Source organism: Pipistrellus kuhlii, unplaced genomic scaffold (assembly GCF_014108245.1).
Source record: "Pipistrellus kuhlii isolate mPipKuh1 unplaced genomic scaffold, mPipKuh1.p scaffold_m20_p_15, whole genome shotgun sequence".
In the NCBI taxonomy this organism is placed as follows: domain Eukaryota; kingdom Metazoa; phylum Chordata; class Mammalia; order Chiroptera; family Vespertilionidae; genus Pipistrellus; species Pipistrellus kuhlii.
In genome coordinates, this window is record NW_023425460.1 from 8,065,866 (window position 1) to 8,088,032 (window position 22,167).

The 22,167-nt window shown below is 38.5% G+C and overlaps 1 protein-coding gene across 2 annotated transcripts in view; it reads right to left on the bottom strand.

Annotated features, from left to right (window-relative positions):
* Positions 1-22,167, bottom strand: part of VCL (vinculin) — a 109,434-nt gene that overhangs the window by 24,132 nt on the left and 63,135 nt on the right. For both annotated transcript variants that reach the window (XM_036438187.2, XM_036438188.2), the window contains exons 3-11: positions 20,732-20,882; positions 20,450-20,558; positions 18,363-18,485; positions 16,776-16,936; positions 8,234-8,324; positions 7,289-7,436; positions 4,146-4,299; positions 3,263-3,438; positions 908-1,098 (exon numbers count right to left, since the gene is read on the bottom strand). In XM_036438187.2, the coding sequence (XP_036294080.1) occupies positions 908-1,098; positions 3,263-3,438; positions 4,146-4,299; positions 7,289-7,436; positions 8,234-8,324; positions 16,776-16,936; positions 18,363-18,485; positions 20,450-20,558; positions 20,732-20,882 (1,304 nt within the window). The remainder of the gene's footprint in view (positions 1-907; positions 1,099-3,262; positions 3,439-4,145; positions 4,300-7,288; positions 7,437-8,233; positions 8,325-16,775; positions 16,937-18,362; positions 18,486-20,449; positions 20,559-20,731; positions 20,883-22,167) is intronic.

Here is a 22,167-nt window from a genome sequence, read left to right on the forward strand (position 1 = left end):
TATTTAACATGAGCATTGTCCACATCATTAAATAGTTTTCAAAAATCATGATCTAAAATCTATGTAATATTTTATAATCCTAACCATACTTAGTTGGCCATTTACTTATTACCTAACATTTACTGTTTATATATATTCTTGTATGTAATTCCTTAGAAACATCTCTAATTAGAGTAAACTCCTAGAAGTCCGATTGCTGAGTAAATGGGTATAAACTTCTTTGAAGCTCTTGACACATAACACAAGATTGTCATTCAGGAAGTATGTTATTAACCAATTTATTCTTTCACCAGTAAATTACATATTTGCCTGATTCCCCAATGCTGGGAATCACCAATTTAAAAGTTTATCTTTTTATCCAATGAATACAGCAAATTAAATAAACAGCTCTTTAAGCTTCAGCTGGGCTTGTTGTCATAAAATGACCTAAATTCTTATAAATCCATTCCTAAAATCTCCCAGAAGTGAAAAATTTAGGTTATTAATTCCACCAGTGACTATATGATACAGAAGCCCTCCTAACTGAAAATAACCTTGGTAGTTAAGTGTCTATTACTATTTTCAAAAATTATATTTAACTAGGTTATTTTCTAAGGACTCTTGTAACAGAAATACGATAAAATGGAAGTATACATAGACTAAAAATAATTAGCTCAAAACTGCAATTCCAACCTGAGGACCTTTCTACTTGCCAACAGCAAAATCACTTATTCACTAATGCTTCTTGATTAAATCACAGACATCTTATCAGCTACACTGGAAATGGAGTTACTGCAGAATGACTCCCTCACCAGTGAATGAGAAGCCCTTCTGCACTTAATTACAGATGATTCAGGATCTCCATCAACAACTTGCCCGATTTCACTGAGCCCAGTCTAAAGATGGTTAAGTGCACTGATGGCCTTACCGACTCCCCGGTCATCCACTGTGGGATTATCAATCCACCGCTGTGCTTGCTCAATCTTGCCCTCAAGGTGGACCGCTGCTTTGGCGGGTCTGCTGTTGGCCACAGTCCGATTGGTTTTGGACTGCAAGTTCTGCAGGGCAGTGGCCACCTGCTTGGCCAGTGCTCGGGCCTCTGGGGAATCTCCTTTCCCCCTGCAGAGAAAAAGCAGCCTTTCTGTCCCACACAGACACTATTTACACTGAGATGATGTATTTGCTGATACAAATGCTAATGAGATGTCCAATTGCTATTAATTATGAACTTGGTTTGAAAGAAGAATATGCGTATCTATTTTGCCCTTAAATAAGAAAGTAATCATCTAAATTCAGATAGTTTTGTTCCAGTTAAGACTTTAAGTATAAGTTTTGATCAGTTTAGCTCAATCAAGAACACCCATTAGTAAGCTGGGCTCAATCAGTCGTCACTGCGTTAGCTATCCCTTCAGCCTGTCATCTCTGAAAAACTAGTTCCCTGAGGAGCAAGGTGGGCCCAAGTAGCCATATTTGTTGTGTAGTGGTAGCTGAAATAGTAGTAATTTTTTAAAAAGCATTAAAAAAAGTTTGCTATAAAACAATATGCCTTGTTTCGCTGGCAGCAGCCTCATACATCTGTCTTTACTGCATCTCTTGGTCATATCATTTCCTCTTGTGCTTAATTTAATCTCATGTTGTTTTGTATAGTAATATGCTGTACACTCTTGTAGCCTAGGAGCAATAGGCTGTATCCAATTACCTATAAAGGCATATTATATGTAGGTGTATATGTGTATGTGTAGGTATATTTTATTTTTAAGAGAATATATATGAAATGCATGACATAGTATCTCCTTATTATAAGAAACACTAATGATGCCGAAACCAGTTTGGCTCAGTGGTAGAGCGTCAGTCTGCAGACTGAAAGGTTCCAGGTTCGATTCCGGTCAAGGGCATGTATTATACCTTGGTTGCGGGCACATCCCCAGTGGGGGATGACATAATTGCTGATTCTCTCACATCGATATTTCTTTTTTTTTCTTCTTTTTTTAATATCTTTTTGATTTTTTTACAGAGAGGAAGGGAGATAGAGAGCTAGAAACGTCGATGAGAGAGAAACATGGACCAGCTGCCTCTTGCACACCCCCTACCGGGGATGTGCCCGCAACCAACATACATGCCCTTGACCAGAATCGAACCTGGAACCTTTCAGTCCGCAAACCGACACTCTACCACTGAGCCAAACCGGTTTCGGCTCTCATCGATGTTTCTAACTCTCTATCTCTCTCTTCCTCTCTGTAAAAAATCAATAAAATATATTTTTAAGAAAAGAAAAAGAAACACTAATGAGTGCCTACTATGTGTGTATATGGACTTGTATTGGGGTGATAAGAATAGTGTCTCCAATTTTGAATATTTTAAAATCTAACGAATGTATATAATGGGCTAATTTTAGTGAGCATTGACCTAACTATATAACATTATATTTTATAAATGTCAAATTACGCATTTTCCTAACCTAAATAATTCAAAACTTGGGCCTAAAGCAGAGATCTTCAAATGACTGGGTTTGATATACAATCAAATTTCAGCTGTTACCTCAATTGATCTCTATCACAACTTCCTACCTAACATATGTCTACCCTGCTCCCACCCACTTCCTATTTCATGACCCTAGGCAAGAGTTTGCTTTCTCAGCCAACAGTGCCCCCTTGGTCACTGTGAGACTTGACAGAATGCTGAAGGGAAAGGGTGAAGCACGCTATGCTCCCAGGGAAGAGCAGGAAATGCAGCAGGAAAAACAGAATCTCACAAGATACTTGACTATGGCTATCCCTGAGGAAGTGGCTGGAGGGCTGGCAAAGGAAAGAAGCAACTTATACTTTTGATGCAGAATCTGTTTTTTAGCATGTGCTACAGGTTTTATTTTTAAGAGAGTAAAATATATATTAAAAGGAAAAAAGCAACCCTTCTTCTTATATAATCAAAGTAGGTGCCATTGCCCTGGCTAGGTGGCTCAGTTGCTTGGGCATAGTCCCAGGCACCAATTTCCTCACATACCCAGGAAACAGATATGCCACAGACAGGAAATAGCAGAAAAAGTCCTACCTTAGAAATGGAAAATACAGACCTCAAAAAAGGAGTTCTTACCATCCTTAATTAATTTAGAACTTAATGATCAGCAATAAGTCATTAAACTTCAATGGTGTTAATGAAAAAACAGAGTAATATCTAACTTAGTCACGTAACACAGAATCAATGAGAGCACAGTGAAAAGCATCATGTATGTGCTTAGGAGAAAAGGAGAGAGATTAAGGGGCGATTTAAACAATTAAATACGTACTGTCTTCGTAAGTCTGCTAATTTAGAAGTCAGAGCAGCTATTTCTCCAAGAGATCGTAGAATGTCATCTCTCTCTTTAGGATCATCACATAACTCTGCTATTTTTCGAGCTTCAGCCAAAGCCCCTCGAATCTGTTCTTCTCCTTCTGGTCCACCATTTGGATCTGCCAGCCAGTTCTGCACACACACGTGGAAAAGAAGCACACTGTGACCCACTCAAAAACCACATTACAGCACGCTTAACCAGGCATCAGAAATATTTCACTAGCAATCACAAGGCACACCGATAATGGTTTTTGAAATGCTGATCATAATTGTTTTACACACATTCTTAGCTCAGGTAAAATCAAATCAATCTTTTAAAAAATAATTTTCCCTTTTGCCATTAGAACAACATATCCTTACAAGCTTTATCTCATCTTTGAATTAGTCACACCTTATTAATTCTTAGGTTTCTCAAACATTTGTGTTTCTCTATGAAATGCAATCTTTTCACAGAACAGTAGTATCCAAAAACTTTAACCCTTAACATTGTTATGACCAAATACAGCTGCAAATTCTGAGAGGAACAGTTTTAATATACTGTAATCTATACCAGGAACTAGGATTCTCTTGGTATTCAGAGTGCTTGCTATTAACTAATCCGAGTATTCAAAAGTAAGATGTTTATCACAATATAAATAAATATCAGCCTAAACCTGTGTAAGTAGGAGAGGTGTTATCATTGGTAACTGCTGGAAATTAATCATCACTTACAAACATCCATTATCCACCCACCGTCAATGAGAGAGAGGGAGGGAAGGGAGAGGGGAGGGTTAGACAGAGGATATTTACGGTACATTTCTTTCTTATTTCCCATCCCTCTTAAAAATCGTCACTACTACCTGGGCAGCATCGATCTTCTTGGCAATGCTCTGCTTTGAGTTTGTCATGGCCTCCAGTTTGCGGGCTGCGTTCTCCACTTTGGCTGTGAGCACGTCCAGACCCTGCGACACCTGCTGGGCTTTCTGCATGGCCACGGGCGAGGCTCCTTGTCCTCTACTCAAAACAGACAGATGCTGTCATTGCACCCTCTCATCTACTTAACAGCAAAATGTCACCAAAAACACAGGACATGTCATTTCTGTAATGTGCTCGTCTTTTTCCTTTTCTTCAGTAAGTCTGAGACAGCACAAGAAAATACAGAGATAAACTCAAAACATCTACTTTCTCCTTTGTTTTTAAAAACACACATGAGCTTTGTGGAGCTGCATAACCATTTTAAAGACCAGGCCTGCAGATTTTGATAATAATGACTCTCCTCTTGGTGGGGATTACATAATCAACTCTATACTTCAGGGGGAAAATGTGCTTGCAATCTTATTGCTATGGAGGGTTTTGTTGCCATAGTAATGAGTGCTTTAGAAATAAACAGCACATTAAATTGTCTTATTTATGGGCAAGCACACATTAAAACTGTTTCCGGAGGCAGCACGCATAGTGCTACTGAGAACACACCATCCTGGGGCCAAACAGAACTGTGTTCACGTCCTGCCTCCTGGTCTCTGTGATGTTTAACCTTCTAGGGCTTCCGTTTCTTAACTTATAAAATGAGGGGGGCAAAGTAGCTTCAAGCAAAAAGATATTTTTGAAAACATTCTGGTAATAAAGCAATACACATATATAACTATTAACATTATTGAATTGTCATTTTTATTATAATGAACCTAATGACAATCTTAAGTATCTGCCTTCCACTCCTATGCAATCTATAAATACCAAAAACAGTTAGGACTGAGGGGGAAAAACACATGGTGTTGAGAAACCACTGCTTCTCATCAAATTTTTAAAGAACTAATTTTGCTATTTTGCTAAAAAGTGATATGGTACTACTACCAAAAAATAAGAAGGTAGAAACTTCTTTTCCCTTGGAAGACACTTTTCAACTCATAACAAAGGAAAACTTTCTCTCCTTTTACCAGCTCAGATTTTGTAATCTACCCAGACTGGTAAACTCAGTGATAGGGCACACATTTGTCATTTGGTAGAATGGGATGATTCATTGTCCTTAACCTGAGTTTCTGATTTTAGGATAAACCCCAAAACATATTTGCTTCCCTTAATAATAGTATGAATCCGCCACTCATTTTTCTGTCATCTTTATAAATTTATCTTTATTTTCCATCTATACCTATACTTTAAGTATCAACTCAACATTTATTGCAAGGTATATAAAAGGCATTTATACCTTTTACTCCTTTCCACTCTCTTTAAAAATCAATGGAAAAATATGCTCTGGTAAGGAATAACAAATATAAACAAATAAAAGTTTATTGAGTCCCATGAGGGGAGAAAGTATATACTTACAACCTAGAAGCCTTAGGTGACTAAATCAGAGAATATCATTGAGGAAACTTACTGAGCTTCAGCCAATACAATGTTAAATAGGGAGGCATACTTAAGAAAGAATGACAGGAGATGGCTTTCTAGTCTTTCATCATGAAAGGATATTGTAGGCTCCACAGTGAACTGGGCCCATAACAGGTTAATGGTTGATCCCATAGAGAAACTATCTCATTCTCTTGCTCAAATTCATCTTTCTCTGAGCACATACAACTGTGTACTTGAAAATTCCAAGTAAAAACTGTCTACCATACTGTGAAACGGCTGCAGACAAAAGAGCCAACAATGAGAAATCAGAAGAGCCAAAATCTCATCAAATGCGTTGGCATTTCTCCGAATGGGGACAGAACTTCTTTTTGTCCTTTCTGTAAAGTTCTTGTCATGCTCATGACAGGGGAGACTGCTTCGCAGCAGGAGAAAAAGGCTCACCGAGGTCAATGAGATACCATTATTCATGCTGTTCCTTTCTCCAACCCCCTTCAATGTCGAGACTATTAACTTGAAGCCCCTGGAGCTTCCAGGGCCACACTGGACCAATGAACCTCTGGAAAGTATATGTAATGTTGTTTACATGCACATTTTAGGTAGAGATTAATGGCTTTCATTAGATTATAAAAATGATGTTGGTCCATAAAAAGGTTAAAAACTGTATTCTTGCCGAAACCGGTTTGGCTCAATGGATAGAGCGTCAGCTTGGGGACGGAAAGGTCCCGGGTTCGATTCCGGTCAAGGGCATGTACCTTGGTTGCAGGCATATCCCCAGTAGGAGATGTGCAAGAGGCAGCTGATCGATGACTCTCTCTCATTGATGTTTCTAACTCTCTATCTCTCTCCCTTCCTCTCTGTACAAAATCAATAAAATATATTTTTAAAAAAACAAAAAACTGTATTCTTAAGTCTATTATGTAAGTATATTTGAGACTGGGCATAATGGTGTGCAATATGTCAAAGACTGTTTCTGAGGCCTGCCTATTCCAATTATCTCAAGATATTTCATGATAGCCTGACATATGAAACAGGAGGTCATGGTTTGATTCCCAGTCAGGGCATATGCCTGGGTGCGGGGCTCAATACCCAGTGAGGGTCATGCATGCTTCTGTCTCTCTCTCCCTCTCCCTTCCTCTCTGAAATCATTAAAAAAAAATTTTTTTAATATATATTTCATGACATTCTTGAAGCAAAATTAAACTTCATCTATACTAGTTTCTCATGTTACTTAAATTTTCCCCACTGTACATACTATAAAATTCCATAAAAATTAGGATCTTTTAGAACTTTATTAACTCTATGAATGCGTTCCCACAAAAAAACTATACATATTATACTGAGTTTTCTTAATAGCAAACTATATATATTTAATTTATAGGAGAAAAAGTTCTAAAAGCCAAGACTTGAGCTGGGTGAAAGAATTAAGAAACCAAATGAATAATGATGAAACAGAAACTTAACAGAGCCTAGAAATGACCAAGCTAAAGAAGGAAAAGTTCACATCACTCTCCAAAGAATTAATAGAGTATGATGACCATTTTGTTTATTAGCCAAAGACCACACAGTAAAATTAATAGACTTGCTTCTGAATCATTCCGTCAGGAGTGAGGTCCTATCTATGACCAACTACTGCTCTGTAAGAGCAGAGGAACTATACCTGGCTCGGAGGTCAGCCACTTGGTCAGTCATCTGCCCTAGCATTTTGCAGGTTCCCAGGATCTCTCTGCGTTCTTTGCCTGCACAGAGTTCACCGACTTTTCCAGCTTCGTCTAAGATCTGCCTGATGGCCTGCTCACCAGCATCCCCTAAAATAAAGAGATATTCAATATCTACATTGTTAACACATTAATTATGTAGAGAGGGTGCTGTACAAGTCATTTCATTCATGAAGGAACAGATACTTTCAAATGACAAGATGAACAGAAGACAATACATCTGATAGCTAACAGCCAAGCACTGCCCTTACAACCACAGATACTACTAAAAAAAAGATTGGAACCATAGCCATTTGAAGGTAATAAGCAGCTTGTGGTAAGAATATGGATGATGAAAATAGGCTCTAACAATTTAATTGTACTCAGCACCTCCAACCTCCATTAGGTTTTTCACATTCATTCAAATGTTTATCTAAAACTGAATAAATATTAGATGAGAAAATCCATAAAGCCTAGCTCAATAAACTATTTGGGGCTTATCTTTATGTAAGCTAACTTTGGTTTCAAATTCTTATTGGCATCATTATTTAATCTGCTTAATTAAGTACTTTGTTGACATAAATATGCCCAAAGGGAATAAGAAGAGAAGAGTTTTTATTCAAAATAATTACCTTTCTGATTCAGGGAAGTGGTGAATCAAGAATTTTGCAAAGAATGCCCAGTTCAGCTCCGTTTATTCCCCATGATAAGAGATGATTAGTCTATGTCCTACATCTTTCTAAGACCTAGTAACGCTTCAATCAGTCAAAACTAATTGAATGGTCTATGCTCCTAAATGTTGCAGTAGTTATCTTAGGACTATGAGATTCTCGGAAGATTACTTTCTTTGTCTGCTTGCTTTTTAGCTTTTTCTTGTATCTACTTGAAAAGTACAACCGGAGGGTTACCTGGGGAGGCACTGGGATCGCGGAGCCAACCTTTGGCCTGGTTCAGTTTGGAATCTATGGAGGCCAATGCTCTCTTCATGGCTTCAGTGTCCTTCCGAAGAGAAATGCCACAATTATTTCATTTGCAAAAATTGAGATACCACGGTACAAAGTAAGACAGAGAAGTGACAGCACTAACATACACTAGAGGTAAGGTAGTCCTACAAAGCCTTAGAAATGTTCTCATCACACCATAACGCTTATTTCTGTCAAAATGCAGCATCTTGCATGCAACTCTTCAGTTAATTCTATGGTTTGCTGATCTCCCCGGTGCTAAACTGTGAAAACTGGTAAGACAGCTCAAGCCAAAAGATGCTTAATGTCTTCAGCAGGAGCAAGCCCTGTTGCCACATGCCTCAGTATCAGTCTTTCCGCTAGGCAACATCCACCTACTGCAGCTCTGCCAAGGCCTCCCACTCCAGCTTAGGGGAAGCTGCATTAGCATGTGGTACAGCAAATCACAGTCCTTTACACCTTGTTTGGAAATAACACGCATACGGGGTAATGTTTTACTCTATTAAATTAATATAACATAATTGGAATTACTGGTTGGAAAATAAATGAAAATGTTAACCAAGCAATTTAGTTTTAATTCCACAAATAAACCACTAAATGTAATGCAAGAAAGAAGCATTTTTCCGGCCTTCCCTGCCACTCCTCATCCTTAGCTCCCTTACACCCCTGACCTGGAAGAAAGGCAGGATAAAATAAGTGGGTCTCAACAGATATTTACAACACGATTCACAATGACTAACAAAATTGGCATAAGATCTCCCAGGATATAGCATGCGAAGGTGAAACAACAGACTAGTCACTTAAAATATATATATATATTTTTTTAATAACATTTTTAAAATATAGAAAAATGCACAGAACACTATAACCAATACCCATGTAACCATTCTCAAAATTGACAGACTGACCATCTCTCAAGTCTCTTACATGTTAAAAGACAGCCTATCTCCCTTTTGTTCATTCACCAAACCACAGAGTTAACCTCTGAAATTCCAGGCAATACCCTATATCCCTAACTTCAATTTTCACTGGGGCAAAACTTGGGTTCTTAAAGGTGTTGTACCACCTGTTTTCCACACGGGGGCACCAGGAGCATCTCCCCACCCCCACTTCCAATTCAAACAAGACAGGGCACTAGCACAAATAAGGGCTGGGAGCACTCAGAGGCTTACAAGGTCAGGAGCCTGATCCCAGCTTTTCCTAAACGCCTATTCAAATGAGAGGACTCCCAGCTTTGGATTACCCGCTTTCCCCATTGAAACAGATACAGATTGTTCTCCTGTTGCAACATTGGCTCTAAGAGCAAATTCTCAGCCATAACCACAGAGCAGTGAACTAAATTACTGGGGGGAAGAAAAAAAAAATTTGTTTTGTTACCAACTTATATGGAATTATAGTAGCTATCTACCAATTAGAAGAGGCAGAATGGTAAGAGGATCTGTTTCAAAATATCCATTTGTGATTAGAACACATAGACAGGTGGCATTTTTAAAGTGCTTTGCTTCTTAAATGGTTTAAATGCCTGCTCCTCCTCTATCTCATTCTTTCACCTGTGCAGCAAACATGCCTTCAAAAGTAAGACAAAGGTCATGTTAGTTTAATTCCAAATTAGTGTGGCCCAAATCAGTATTTTTTCAATGAGTATTTCAGGCATCTCCTAACCTTAGAGTTAGATAGCCTTTAGTGCCTAACACAAGTTATAGGACTTTGTCTAGAGACAGATTAAAAACAAAAAACAAACAAACAAAAAAAAAAACCCACAAGCTCTCACCTAGAAAGTATGTGCACACTCTGAAGAAGAGATATTGCATCCATGTAAAAATAATTAATTTAAAATCTATTAATAACCATTTATCCACATATTTTCAGTGAAAATAATATTTATTGCATTATTTAAATCTAAATTCAAGAGTAAACTATGATCAGAAAAACTTTTTAGTGTCTATCCCTGCATTTAAAGGCTACTAGTTAAGAAATACTTTAACTGAGCAGTTCCTACATGCTAGGCTGCTGGAGGCATTGCTCCCTCACTACTTCACAGAACCTCAAATTTAAATGTAATTTAATTTTACAAATTGAGAAACAGGGGCTCTGCAGTCCTAGAAATCCAATTTGATCTCAGGTTGACCAACATCAAATGTCATTATTTTCTATTACATGAAACTCAAGACTTTTTTTTTCTTTTAACAAAGAGAGTTGCCAAAGAATCCACTAACCTTCTATAATACTCAGCAATCTCTGCCTTGTCGATTTTGACTTTGGTTAATACTGCTCAGGAAATAAGCTCTAGAATCAAATTAATAACTCACTAACCTGAAAGACTGCTTTTATCCTCTATTGCCCAAAAATGATTTCAAACACAATGGGGAAAAAATTTGACTTGCTCTATTATCCTAAAACATCATTGCTTTTTTTCCCCTCCTCCCTAATAAAGTATGAATGGCTACCACATTTCAATGAAAGACTCTAATTCTCAGGAAGTGAGTAATTTTCTCCTCAGTGAAGTTAAAGTTAAGCCTGGCAAGTGTGGCTCAGTGATTGAGCATCAACCTATGCACCAGAAGGTCCCAGTTCCATTTTCCATCAGAGCACATGCCCAAGTTTAGGGCTTGATCCCCAGTAGAAGGCATGCAGGAGGCAGCCAATCAATAATTCTCTCTCACTGTTGATGTTTTTTTGTGTGTGTGTTTTTAATATATTTTATTGATGTTTTACAGAGAGGAAGGGAGAGGGAGAGAGAGTTAGAAACGTCGATGAGAGCTGAGACCGGTTTGGCTCAATGGATAGAGCATCGGCTTGGGGACTGAAGGGTCCCGGGTTCGAGTCCAGTCAAGGGCATGAACTTTGGTTGCGGGCATATCCCCAGTAGGGGGTGTGCAAGAGGTAACTGATCGATGACTCTCTCTCATCGATGTTTCTAACTCTCTATCTCTCTCCCTTCCTCTCTGTACAAAATCAATAAAAAATATAAATTAAAAAAAAAGAAAAAAAGAAACGTCAATGAGAGAAACATTGACCAGCTGCCTCTTGCACACCCCCTACTAGGGATGTGTCCGCAACCAATGTACATGCCTTGACCGGAATCGAACCTGGGACCATTCAGTCCGCAGACCGGCGATCTACCACTGAGCCAAACCGGTTTCGGCTCACTGTTGATGTTTCTCTCTCACTTCCTCTCTGAAATTAAAAAATATATATATTAAAATTAATAGATGTTCATTTTCCCCTCAAAAGAATCAATGGCAAATTTAGAATGAAGCTGAATTTTTAAAATGGAGATTTCAATTAGTTTCCAAAAATTTTAGTAATGTGAATTTTGGACAATTTATAGATTTAAAACAGTCACTAAAAGTGCTACCTTAATTCTTTCTATTATAGAATAGGGCAAATTTTAAATCATCATTTTAAACACAATACATTTTAATGCCATATCTATTAAAAACAAAAATGTCTGTGGGAACAAATATTCAAAACTCCCAGAATCTCATACATATTGCTTTTGAAAGGCAGTGTTTATTGTGGGATTGACAGAATTCTGTCATAAGCAACATAAGTATTTAACATTGGCTGTGATGTAAGCAAATTCACTGAACAATTTGAACTGTAAGTCACTATTAAGATATATTTATAGCCCTAGCTGCTTTGGCTCAGTGGAGAGAGCATCGGTCTGCAGACTGAAGGGTTATGCACTCAATCCCCAGTGCGGGGTGTGAAGAGGGCAGCCAATCAATGACTCTCTCTCATCATTGATGTTTCTATCTCTCTCTCCCTCTCCCTTCCTCTCTGAAATCAGTAAAAATATTTTTAAGAAAATATTTATAAAGGATGGAAATAATCATAACCCTGTGTGCCACAAGGCCTTCAGTTAGATCTTGTCATGTAAATCTAAGAATCCAGGATACCAATCTGGGTATGACACAGAAGAGAAAAAAACTGCACCTTCACTTGAGTATTATCTCTGTAAAATCTCAAATTTGGGGAAGAGAAAAGTCTCCACCGATCTCTTCTCTGAGTTCTTTGGTTCTTTTTTTCTTAAGAGTGTAAACGGCCAGATCTGGTCATGCAGCTTCAGCAACAGCTGGTCCCCTCCCACCATGGTCCCGTTTACTGTAAAACTCTTATGAGTTCATGTTTTCAATGAAAAACCACAGTGCCTTGGCACTCCTCCCACATACCAAGAGGTGGAAGAACAACCTAAAAGAACTCCTTCTTACATACATTCCCAGGAACTGAAACAGTCCTGAAATTCAATGTCAAGTTAGAACTAAGTAACACAGAAGAATACTAAGAACCACTGAGTTCCTTTTCTAAACAACCAAGAAGAACTGTGGTAGGAAAGTAAGGTCCTGCATTACAGGCTCTTGAAAATTGTAAATATGGGACTAAGGATCCCCTCTCTTTCACTGCCCAACCTACTCTCCCTTTTTTCCATGAGCACCTCCCCAGCTTACTATTCCTACTCAAAGATGTTTCTGGAAAGAAGAGACTGGGCGGTAGAATAATATCTTACAGACTGCATTGAGCAATGGCAGGAGGCTGTTCAGCCCTGACACTTCAAGCGAGTCACCCTCACAGGTTTGAGTTCCCCATCACTAAGACTATTGGTACCTCCCCAGCTCTAAAACTCTTTGCCATCTCTGAGCACACAATCAGAAATACCAACTAAGATCACTTGGATCAGAAGGGAAACTTCAATTCCTTTAACATTTTGGGCTTTTCTTCTGTTCACAGAGAGGGGAGAAAATATCATAAATGCCTGTATTAACTATTGATCTCCAATTCCAAGAGATAAATCTTTTGTTTTATAGCTCCTAAAATAAAACACTAGGAGCCTCATAAAAAACTCATATGCAGCCTTCTTTTTTCAAAAATGAAATAAAAATCGACTCTTAAATCCCAATGGTCTGCAGTAAGGACAAGTATTAGAGGATTGCATGTTCTAACCAAGTTTCCTTCTTTGGAAGAACAGAGTAATCTGTGTAAGACATCTGAGTCATCAACCGCCACCAGCCTAGGCCCTCAGTGGGAGGAGACGCATCACAGGAACTAATTCTGAGTAACAGTATCTAACGACCCAAGGCGAAATTGCAGGAGCATCTATGTGGGTTCAAAAATTCTTTGCAATAAAAAGGTTTTAAAATTTGTTCTCATTTCCTCTTGATTCTCAGCATGATACAAGTAATAAAAAAGATACAAGATACAAATAATAAAAAATGCAAAAACATATATATAGATTGCTAATGGGGTTGAGTTAGAATTGTTTAACTCATAAATTCTTTTGTTTCTAATGTATTCCCTGGAAAAATGCTAAACTAATTTTTAATGATCACTTATCAGATGATTGTTGATTTAAAGAGGAGAAATTTTTACTCTCAGAATGAAATGAAGTATTTTGCCCTTGCAGATGTGGCTCAGTTGGTTGAGCATTGTCCCATGCACCAAGAGGTCTCCAGTGCAATTCCCATTCAGGGCACAAGCCCAGGTTGCAGGACTGATCCTCAATGGGGGACATGTAGGAGGCAGCTGATCAATGTATCTCTCTCATTGATGTTTCTCTCTCTCTCTCTTTCTCTCTCTCCCTTTCCCTCTCTCTTTCTCTCTCTAAAGTCAATAAAAACACAATTTAAAAAAATAAAAACAACAATAAAGTTGAGTATTTAAAGGCTGGGTATTTTTTAAGTTTGTAAACCGGCATTTTTAATGGCGGTATGGAGGTTAAATGATCAGCTATTGCATTGCCTCTTTAAAATCTTAACTTATTCAGCAAGATGTACTTTTACCAAGAATTTTTTTCACTTACTTTCTTCCCCCACTTTTCTAGAGGAACCATCATTTTCCAGGAGAAAGCTGCACCAATAGGGAAGCATGAAACAAGTACGGTAAGACAAAGTTAATTCTTTATTGGTAGGGGCGAGAGGAGGTAAAAGATGCTATATGTATAAAACAGAATGGGAAGCCAGGGGTCACAGACAGACAATAGGTCTGATTAATCTACTGCCTACCGCAGAGTAATGCAAGATGCATAATGCTACTAAAACGAAAACATACCCAAAACCCAAGTTACCAACTTCCATTTTCAAGTAAAATTTCTTTTTCTCAAGTACTTGTAACTAATAAAAATGATTACTCTTAGGGGGAAAGAGGAGGTAGGGTGGATGGGAATGGGGTTAGGAGTGAGATTTGTTATATATATCATCTCATAAAAAAGCATTGTGCTTTTTTGTGAACCAGGTAAATGTATAACAAAGACAAAATGAAATTACAAATAAACATTTATTGCTCATTCTGATGTCATTATGTACTTGGGCTCCTTCAGGCTGAACTAATTTTATTTATTTGCTTTCAGTCTGCTGGCTTTGCAGCATCTTAACAGCCTGGCCCCTTCCAGAGCAGCTTAAAACTGAGGCAGCTACAAAATTGTATACGATGGACCCCAGGCCCATTGCCCTTGTATAACCCATCCCCCTGAGTGTCTAATCCTCATCCTGAAACACTCAACTGACCACTTTACCAAAAAAAAAAAAAGAAGAGGTAGCTCTCAACACTCGCACAAAATAAAGCTCAGTAACACTTGTTTACTAAATGATGGACGGCTCTTCCCCTCTGAAAACAGATAAGCATTAAGGCTGCAATTCCTGCTCCTCCTTTTTACCATTTCTCATCTTTTGGAAGCAAAGCTAAGAGAATAAGGAGATTAGGTTAAGGGACCAAGAGATCATGGAGAATGATGGGCTGATTCAAAGATCAGACAGCACAACATGCAGTGAGCCATGGACTGAAGTCAGGAAAAACTTTCGATACACCTTACTCTTCTCCTTTTGATTTTGAAGACGAGGATTATTGTGAAGGACAGATGCTCCATCTAAACTCTCTAGCCTACCCATTTCCATTATGGCTTGACACCATAATGGCACATCTCCAAAAGCAAAATTCCAGAGCCTGCAAAGGAGACTGATGATAGAGATGACATCAGCTGGAAGTTTCCTGAGGTCAGAGTCCACAGGTAACATAGGGGCCACCCAGCTACATGGGGAAACCTGCCCTTCAAATGAAGTCAGTGGGAATGACTACACCAGGACAGTTCTCAAAGAACGAAAGCACTCACTAACACGCAGGCCCGCAATGATTTCTTTTGCTTTCCCCAAAGACATTGCTCAGGATGAGCTCGAGTCAGTCTGCCCAGCACAGCCTTGAGTCCCATATTAAATCAGAATCTGACGCATATTCGAGCACAGTGTTACACACCGGCACACAGAATAAGGCATGGCACACAGCACAAACACCCTCAGACATGCTTTTTCTCTTTTAAGTGGAAGAAAAAAAAAAGAAGAAAAAAAACTAGAGGGCAACAAAAAGCTTACCTTCTAAACGTGAGAAAAAAGAAGAAAACAAAGAAGAAAACAAAAAAGATGCATAAAGAAGTCATAACAGGGAAGTGAAAGCTGTCAAATACGCAAAAACAAAATTAAGTAGAATTAAAATGATTTTAAAATACAGATTTAAAATACAGTCTTAGAACTTGTTCAAGAACTTCGTGCCTCTATTAACAAATCCATAACTCAGGTAAGCTGACTAGTTTCTTCTGCATATTTAGATCCACTTTCTAGTTTGAGGCCCCAGTTTTGACCTTACCTCATAGGTGACCTGAGGACAAAGAGCCCCACTGAGCACCAAATGGAAGGCATCCTACAAAATCCCCTCTTAGCGGGCTACCAGCCCGCTCGGTGGCCCTGGAGACTACATCTGGGTCACACGGGGGTAAGCTGGGTGCTGGAGACAGTGTGTTTCTTGGGTTCCTACAAGGAAAGTGTAAACCCAAGTATTTCTGTTCCCTCAAATAGTCCTGGGATAGGGAGAAGCAGACCAGAGCAGCCGCCACACAAAACTACTGCTGCTCACTCTGGAGGGCACCCGCCAACTCTTTTGGAGTCCAAGAAGAAATTCTAGACTAAATTCTAACGAGTGAAGGGACCCCTCACACTAACTGACGAATGTGAAAACTAATTTTATTTAAGCTTTCCTGAGGAAAAATGGAATGATGAAGGCACACACCTAGAAATGCCCACGTTTTCTCGGTAGACTTCTCTGGGTCAAAGGTTGGTTTAAGAAAAGTTTTCCATAAAAACCAGTCATAGATAGATTAAGTCTCTTTGTTACCTAGCAACAACCGCCCACATAAAGGGCAGGGCTCCCACCCCGGGGAGCACACACCACACCAGAATTCCTCACCAACCTCATCCCTGGGACTCTAGCCTGAAGGAAAAGCAACACATTTCAGCCTTCCACCAACATCCACCCCATACCTATTGATTGTTCTATTGAGGAATTTACAAAAGCAGCAAGTAACCCATGAGACAAAAGGGAAGAAGAAATTGTTTTCGTAATATCTGAGGAGTCTTACGGTATACATAATACAAGATAAAATCTGAGACAAGCCCCAGGAGGGGAGAATTTGGCTTTTGCTCATTTCTCCTCCAGTAAAACTTGCCTTGCTGGCCCAGGCATCTTCATCCCAAGAAGTGAGTTGTAATACACGAATGATCTCATTAATTTCGGCACTCATCTTTTCTACAGTATAGATGCGATTTTTCAAAGCTTCTTCTATTCCTTGGCTTTTTGAGTTTTTAGTTGTCACAAAAATCTTCATAGCTGTAAAAATAAACGAGAGATCAGAAACTAAGGTTGGAATTGAATTTTGCTGTACAACAATATTCACACAAAATGTTCCCACCTTGAACACATGTTTTGGGCTTCTAAGATCTTACCAAAAAAAAAAAAAAGGAGTTGAAACAAACACTGCAAATCTGCCAATAAAGTTTCAATATCACAACCTTTACTGTAATGAACACTGAAGGTACAAAACATCAGCACAACATGATCAGGGAACTAATTTAACGTGCACATGCTGATGACCTACAATCACAGAATAACCAATATCCTTCTAAACCAGCTGGCATCCCAACCCTTTCACTGTCCCTAGCTAACTCAGACTTAATGGGACAGGATGAAAACAGTTACAGTATTTAAACTGTAACCAGAGAATGTGCTGCCCCCAGTCCTAACGGGAGTTCCCAAAGTGTTCAATTTATCTTCCACGATTTCTCTCAACATGTGCAGAGACTTTCTAACCCCCAACAGCGAAGAAGAAGAAATAATATGAAGCAGTGAAGAAAAATAATTTCCTCCCATAAAATAATTGAAATTATAAAAACAAAGACTAATCAACACTTTATTGAGTTACCCAGCTTAGAAATCCTCTTCCCAACAACCTTTCTGCCACATCAAACAGTTATTGGCCTCAAAAACATATTTCCATGGAGATTAGAAGACTCTAATTACAAAGGTTTGTTTTCTAGTTCATGTGAGGGCTTTCTGATTGCTTACACTCGCATCTCCTTTTTAGCTTCTACTTGAAATGCCAAAGCAGGAAGGCAGTAGCCCTGGTCACAGTGGCATGCCTCACAAAAAATTTAAATAAAGCTGCTCTCTGAGAGTTACATACTAGCTGCTTGACAAGTGCAGCTCCCTGTTGCTAGTTTAGAGGACAGTTCCCATGTTGCATTTCTGGACTCTGGGAAGGTGGCCCCAGGTGGCATAGACCACCAGCTCTATAATGTAAAGAAAAGTTAAATTCTTTGGATTAAAAACAAAACAAAACAACACAAAAAACCTGTTAACCAACAATGAAAAGGCTCTGGGTTTATTTCCTTATCATATATTGTAGTACTCTATAATATCCAATCCATCTCCTAGTTGCTTTATTGTAATACAAATAAAGATGTCAAAATCCAAACATCCAAGACTAGAGTTTCTAGAGGAGATTCCACCTCCCAGAAAAAGAGCTTCAGAAGAATAATCAGCTGCAGCCTTCAGGTAATACCAACCCCTCGGGTCTCATTCTTACCCAAGCAGAAGGACATGCAAATAAGCAGCAAAAGAATAAATAAACAAACAAATAAACATTGTAAAAAAAATAAATAAAATAAAACAAATAAGCAGCAAAAGAAAACAAGCATCAGGAGTCTAGAACATGTTAAATTTTCCCCCCATAAGATAAAGTACAGGCAGAAAATACCTGAAATGAGAACTGGCAGCAACTCTTTGACGGTGTTCATTGAGTTCACCAGCATCACTCGGTGCTCCTGGTGCGTCAGCTCCTGCTGCCTCTCGTCAATCATCTTGGCCATTTTAGTCATTCCTGGGGCATAAGGAGTAAGCAGGGTGAGTAGTGAAACAACCCGACTTTATGTTTTTCATTAAAAATAATTTATTAAATGTGCCAAAACCGGTTTGGCTCATTGGATAGAGCGTCGGCCTGCAGACTGAAAGGTCTCGGGTTCGATTCTGGTCAAGGGCATGTACCTTGGTTGCGGGCACATCCCCAGTAGGGGGTGTGCAAGAGGCAGCTGATCGATGTTCTCTCTCATTGATGTTTCTGACTCTCTATCCCTCTCTCTTCCTCTCTGTGAAAAATCAATAAAATATATATATATTTTAAAAAATAATAATAATTTATTAAATGTAAAATTAAATGTGACATAATTTTCACGTTTGGCATAAATACTTTCAAAAATAAAGTCACCAGGTTGCCTGGCTACCATGTATGCAGGTTTCACACCATGTACTAGTATCTGCCCAATGTGTCCATGTAGATAAGAATCTCATGGAGCCTGGTATTAAGGATCTAGTGGCTGAAAAAAGTCTTAAGAATTATAATAATGGGTTTTGTTTTCATCTTTATGTTTTACTATACTTTCCAATTTGTCCAAAATAAGAATGTATTACTTTTGTAATTAGAAATATAAATATTATAAAAATAATATTAGTGATATTATTGACAGCGTTTGAAAGCATCTGGTGTTTTGGAATCACCTGCTAGCACTTTCTGTTGACTTCGGGTATTGTTCTAAGCTTTGATTTTTCAAGCTGTTCTCAAAATGTCTTAAATAGTTTTACTGCTTTTTAAGGGTTACCAAAGGAAAATGGGAACGATGGGGTGGAAAAGACGGGGTAGCCCCTTCTTCATCCAGGGTAGCTCCATTTTTGTCTTTTATATGTTGGGACTATGCATAAGATTTCATTTGAAGAAATAAAACCTTTTTCCAGAACTATGAGAAAGTTAAAAGAGGACTAAAGCCATCTCCTGGTGATCTTTTCAATGCTGGTTCAGAGAAATTTTTAGCTGCCATCAGCTCTCAGAATGACTGCTTACGAAACCTTATGAAAATACTGCTAGTTAAAAATCATTTAACAGCCCTGGCCACGGTGTGGCTCCGTTGGTTGGGCATCATCTTGTACGCCTAATGGTTGCCAGTTTGATTCCCAGCCAGAACACATGCCCGGATTGTGAGCTCAATCCCAGGTAAGTGCAGCCCATCAATGTTTCGCTCTCACGTCAATGTTTCTCTCTCTCCCTCTCCCTCCTCTATCCCTCTCTCTTCCTCTATCCCTAAAATCAAATTTAAAAATCATTTAACATAAGATGCAAGGATTTTATAAGGTAGTATATTATCTTTAATACTGACAAGTTAAACATCAGATGTCTCTTGTCATTGGTCTCATTCACACTCCAAGAACCTTCAAGTTCATGTTATATGTCTAAAGCATCAAAAGCTGCTATCTGTTCATGTGTTTTAAATATTCAATTCTCAGACGACTAAACAGTCATTTCAGAATGAGATTTAGCCACAGTAGCTCTTCTCTCCTTCTAGGTCTGATTACATTATGCATTCTTGGGCTAGGCCATGAATCCATAATAGTAGGCAGGCTAATAAGCAAGCTAAGAGGTCATAAAGAGCTTCAGGCCAGCTGGCAGACAGTGAAGGAATGCTGTGTGGTGTGGAATTGAGAGGTCAGGGTTCAGAGTGGCCTTAAGCATTACAGCCCTAGGAAAGTATTTCCTACATTTTCCAGCAACATCTGCAATGGCTAGTTTAATTCATTAGACAGGGCCAGGATTTGTAGAAAGCAGATTCAGCTTTCAGAGACAATGATATCTACTCAATAGAAGCATAGCATCAGCTCCAACAACAAAGCACAGACACCTAAAGCCTAATGCATCATTATGTATCTTCTGCAAAAAATAAGGTGGAGGGCCTTTTCCTCTTGATCAAACATGAGCAAGTCATAAAAATGTTAATATAAAAACTGGATATGACTAACCTGGTCCAAGGTTCTTTGTGTAAGTGACCAAATCTTCCATAGTTTCTACCACCTCTGCCACTGTAAGATATTCCAAAATTCCTTTGCAAACTCTAATAATTTTGCGAACCTGGAAATATATTTCAGAGTAGTCAACTGAGTGAACAACTACGTAGAAAAGAACAGTTCATATGTGTAGCTATTCAATATTTTCTCATTCTAGACAATCATCAATCCTCCATTATTATCTTTGAGGCTAGGCTTCTGTCTGAAAGAGATCTGCATGGGCCTCAGATTGCCTACCTCAGCCTCATCGAAGGTGAGGAGCAGGTCCGATGTGCCGGAGAGGATGCCCCTGGACCCGTCAATTAGATAATCCCGAGCAGGCACTGAGTAAGGGTCTGCCTGAAGCATCTGGGATGCCTGGACAAGCTTGGTGCAAGCATTTTCCACCCTGTGGGAGTGAATAGGGAGTTAGAATGAAGCAGAAGAATATCACATGCAAATAGACAGAATATCACTGGCAAAATGAAGCAGACGAATATCACGTGTAAATACAAAGAATGTAAATGGATATAAATGCACATTTTTTTTCCTCCTAAAAAATAACCAAGACTATCTTACAATATAATAGAAGTTTTTTTGCTTACAGATACATTAAGTGCAGCACAATCACTCATTCATTATTCATTATGCTAATTAAGCCTTGTTCTTTGATATTTCCTGGCAACAAAAAATGATGAGAAAATGTTTCAGACCTTTTACTTCAGGTTGCTGTATCTCTGTATCTCCTTTGTTTCCTTACTCCTCACCTATGTACACTGCCACTAAGAGACACTACACCAAGAACTCAAATCTTTGATAATAGTTTCAGATTTAGCATCTTTAAAAATTTTTTCAAAGCACTGTGTTAAGTGAAATTTAATAATCAGAAAAGCAAAGAAATAGGAGAAAACACAAAGAAAAATTATGAGGTGATGCATAAATTTCTCATTCATCTAGCTATATGAATTTGCTTGACAAATCCACTGGGCTGCTTGAAAACAGTTCTCAAAAACTATGTTAATTAAAATGTCATTGCCAAAACCGGTTTGGCTCAGTGGATGGAGCGTCTGCCTGCAAACTGAAAGGTTCGATTCTGGTCAAGGGCATGTACCTTGGTTGCGGGCACATCCCCAGTAGGGGGTGAGCAGGAGGCAGCTGATCAATGTCTTTCTCTCATTGATGTTTCTATCTATCTCTCTCTCGCTTCCTCTCTGTGAAAAATCAATTATATATATCAAAAATCAATATATATATATATATATATATATATATATATATATATATATATATTTTTTTTTTTTTTTTTTTTTAATGTCATTGCTCTAGCTGGTTTGGCTCACTGGATAGAGCTTCAGTCTGTGAACTGAAGGGTGCCAGGTTCGATTCCAGTTAAGAACACATGCCAGGGTTGCAGACTCAATTCCCAGTAGAAAGCATGCAGGAGGCAGCCAATCAATGATTCTCTTTCATTATTAATGCTTGTATCTCTCTCTCCCGCTCTTGCCCTCTATGAAATCAATAAAAATATATTTAAAAAATAAAATGTCACTGGCATTAATAACTGAACCAGTTTTTAATAGATCACTATTAATATTGCTTAATAATATAGATGATCTGATGAGCCAAATGTAGCATTTTTGGTGGGAGAGGAGGGACAGGGGTTCATTTAAAAGAAGAACCCAAAATACATAAAC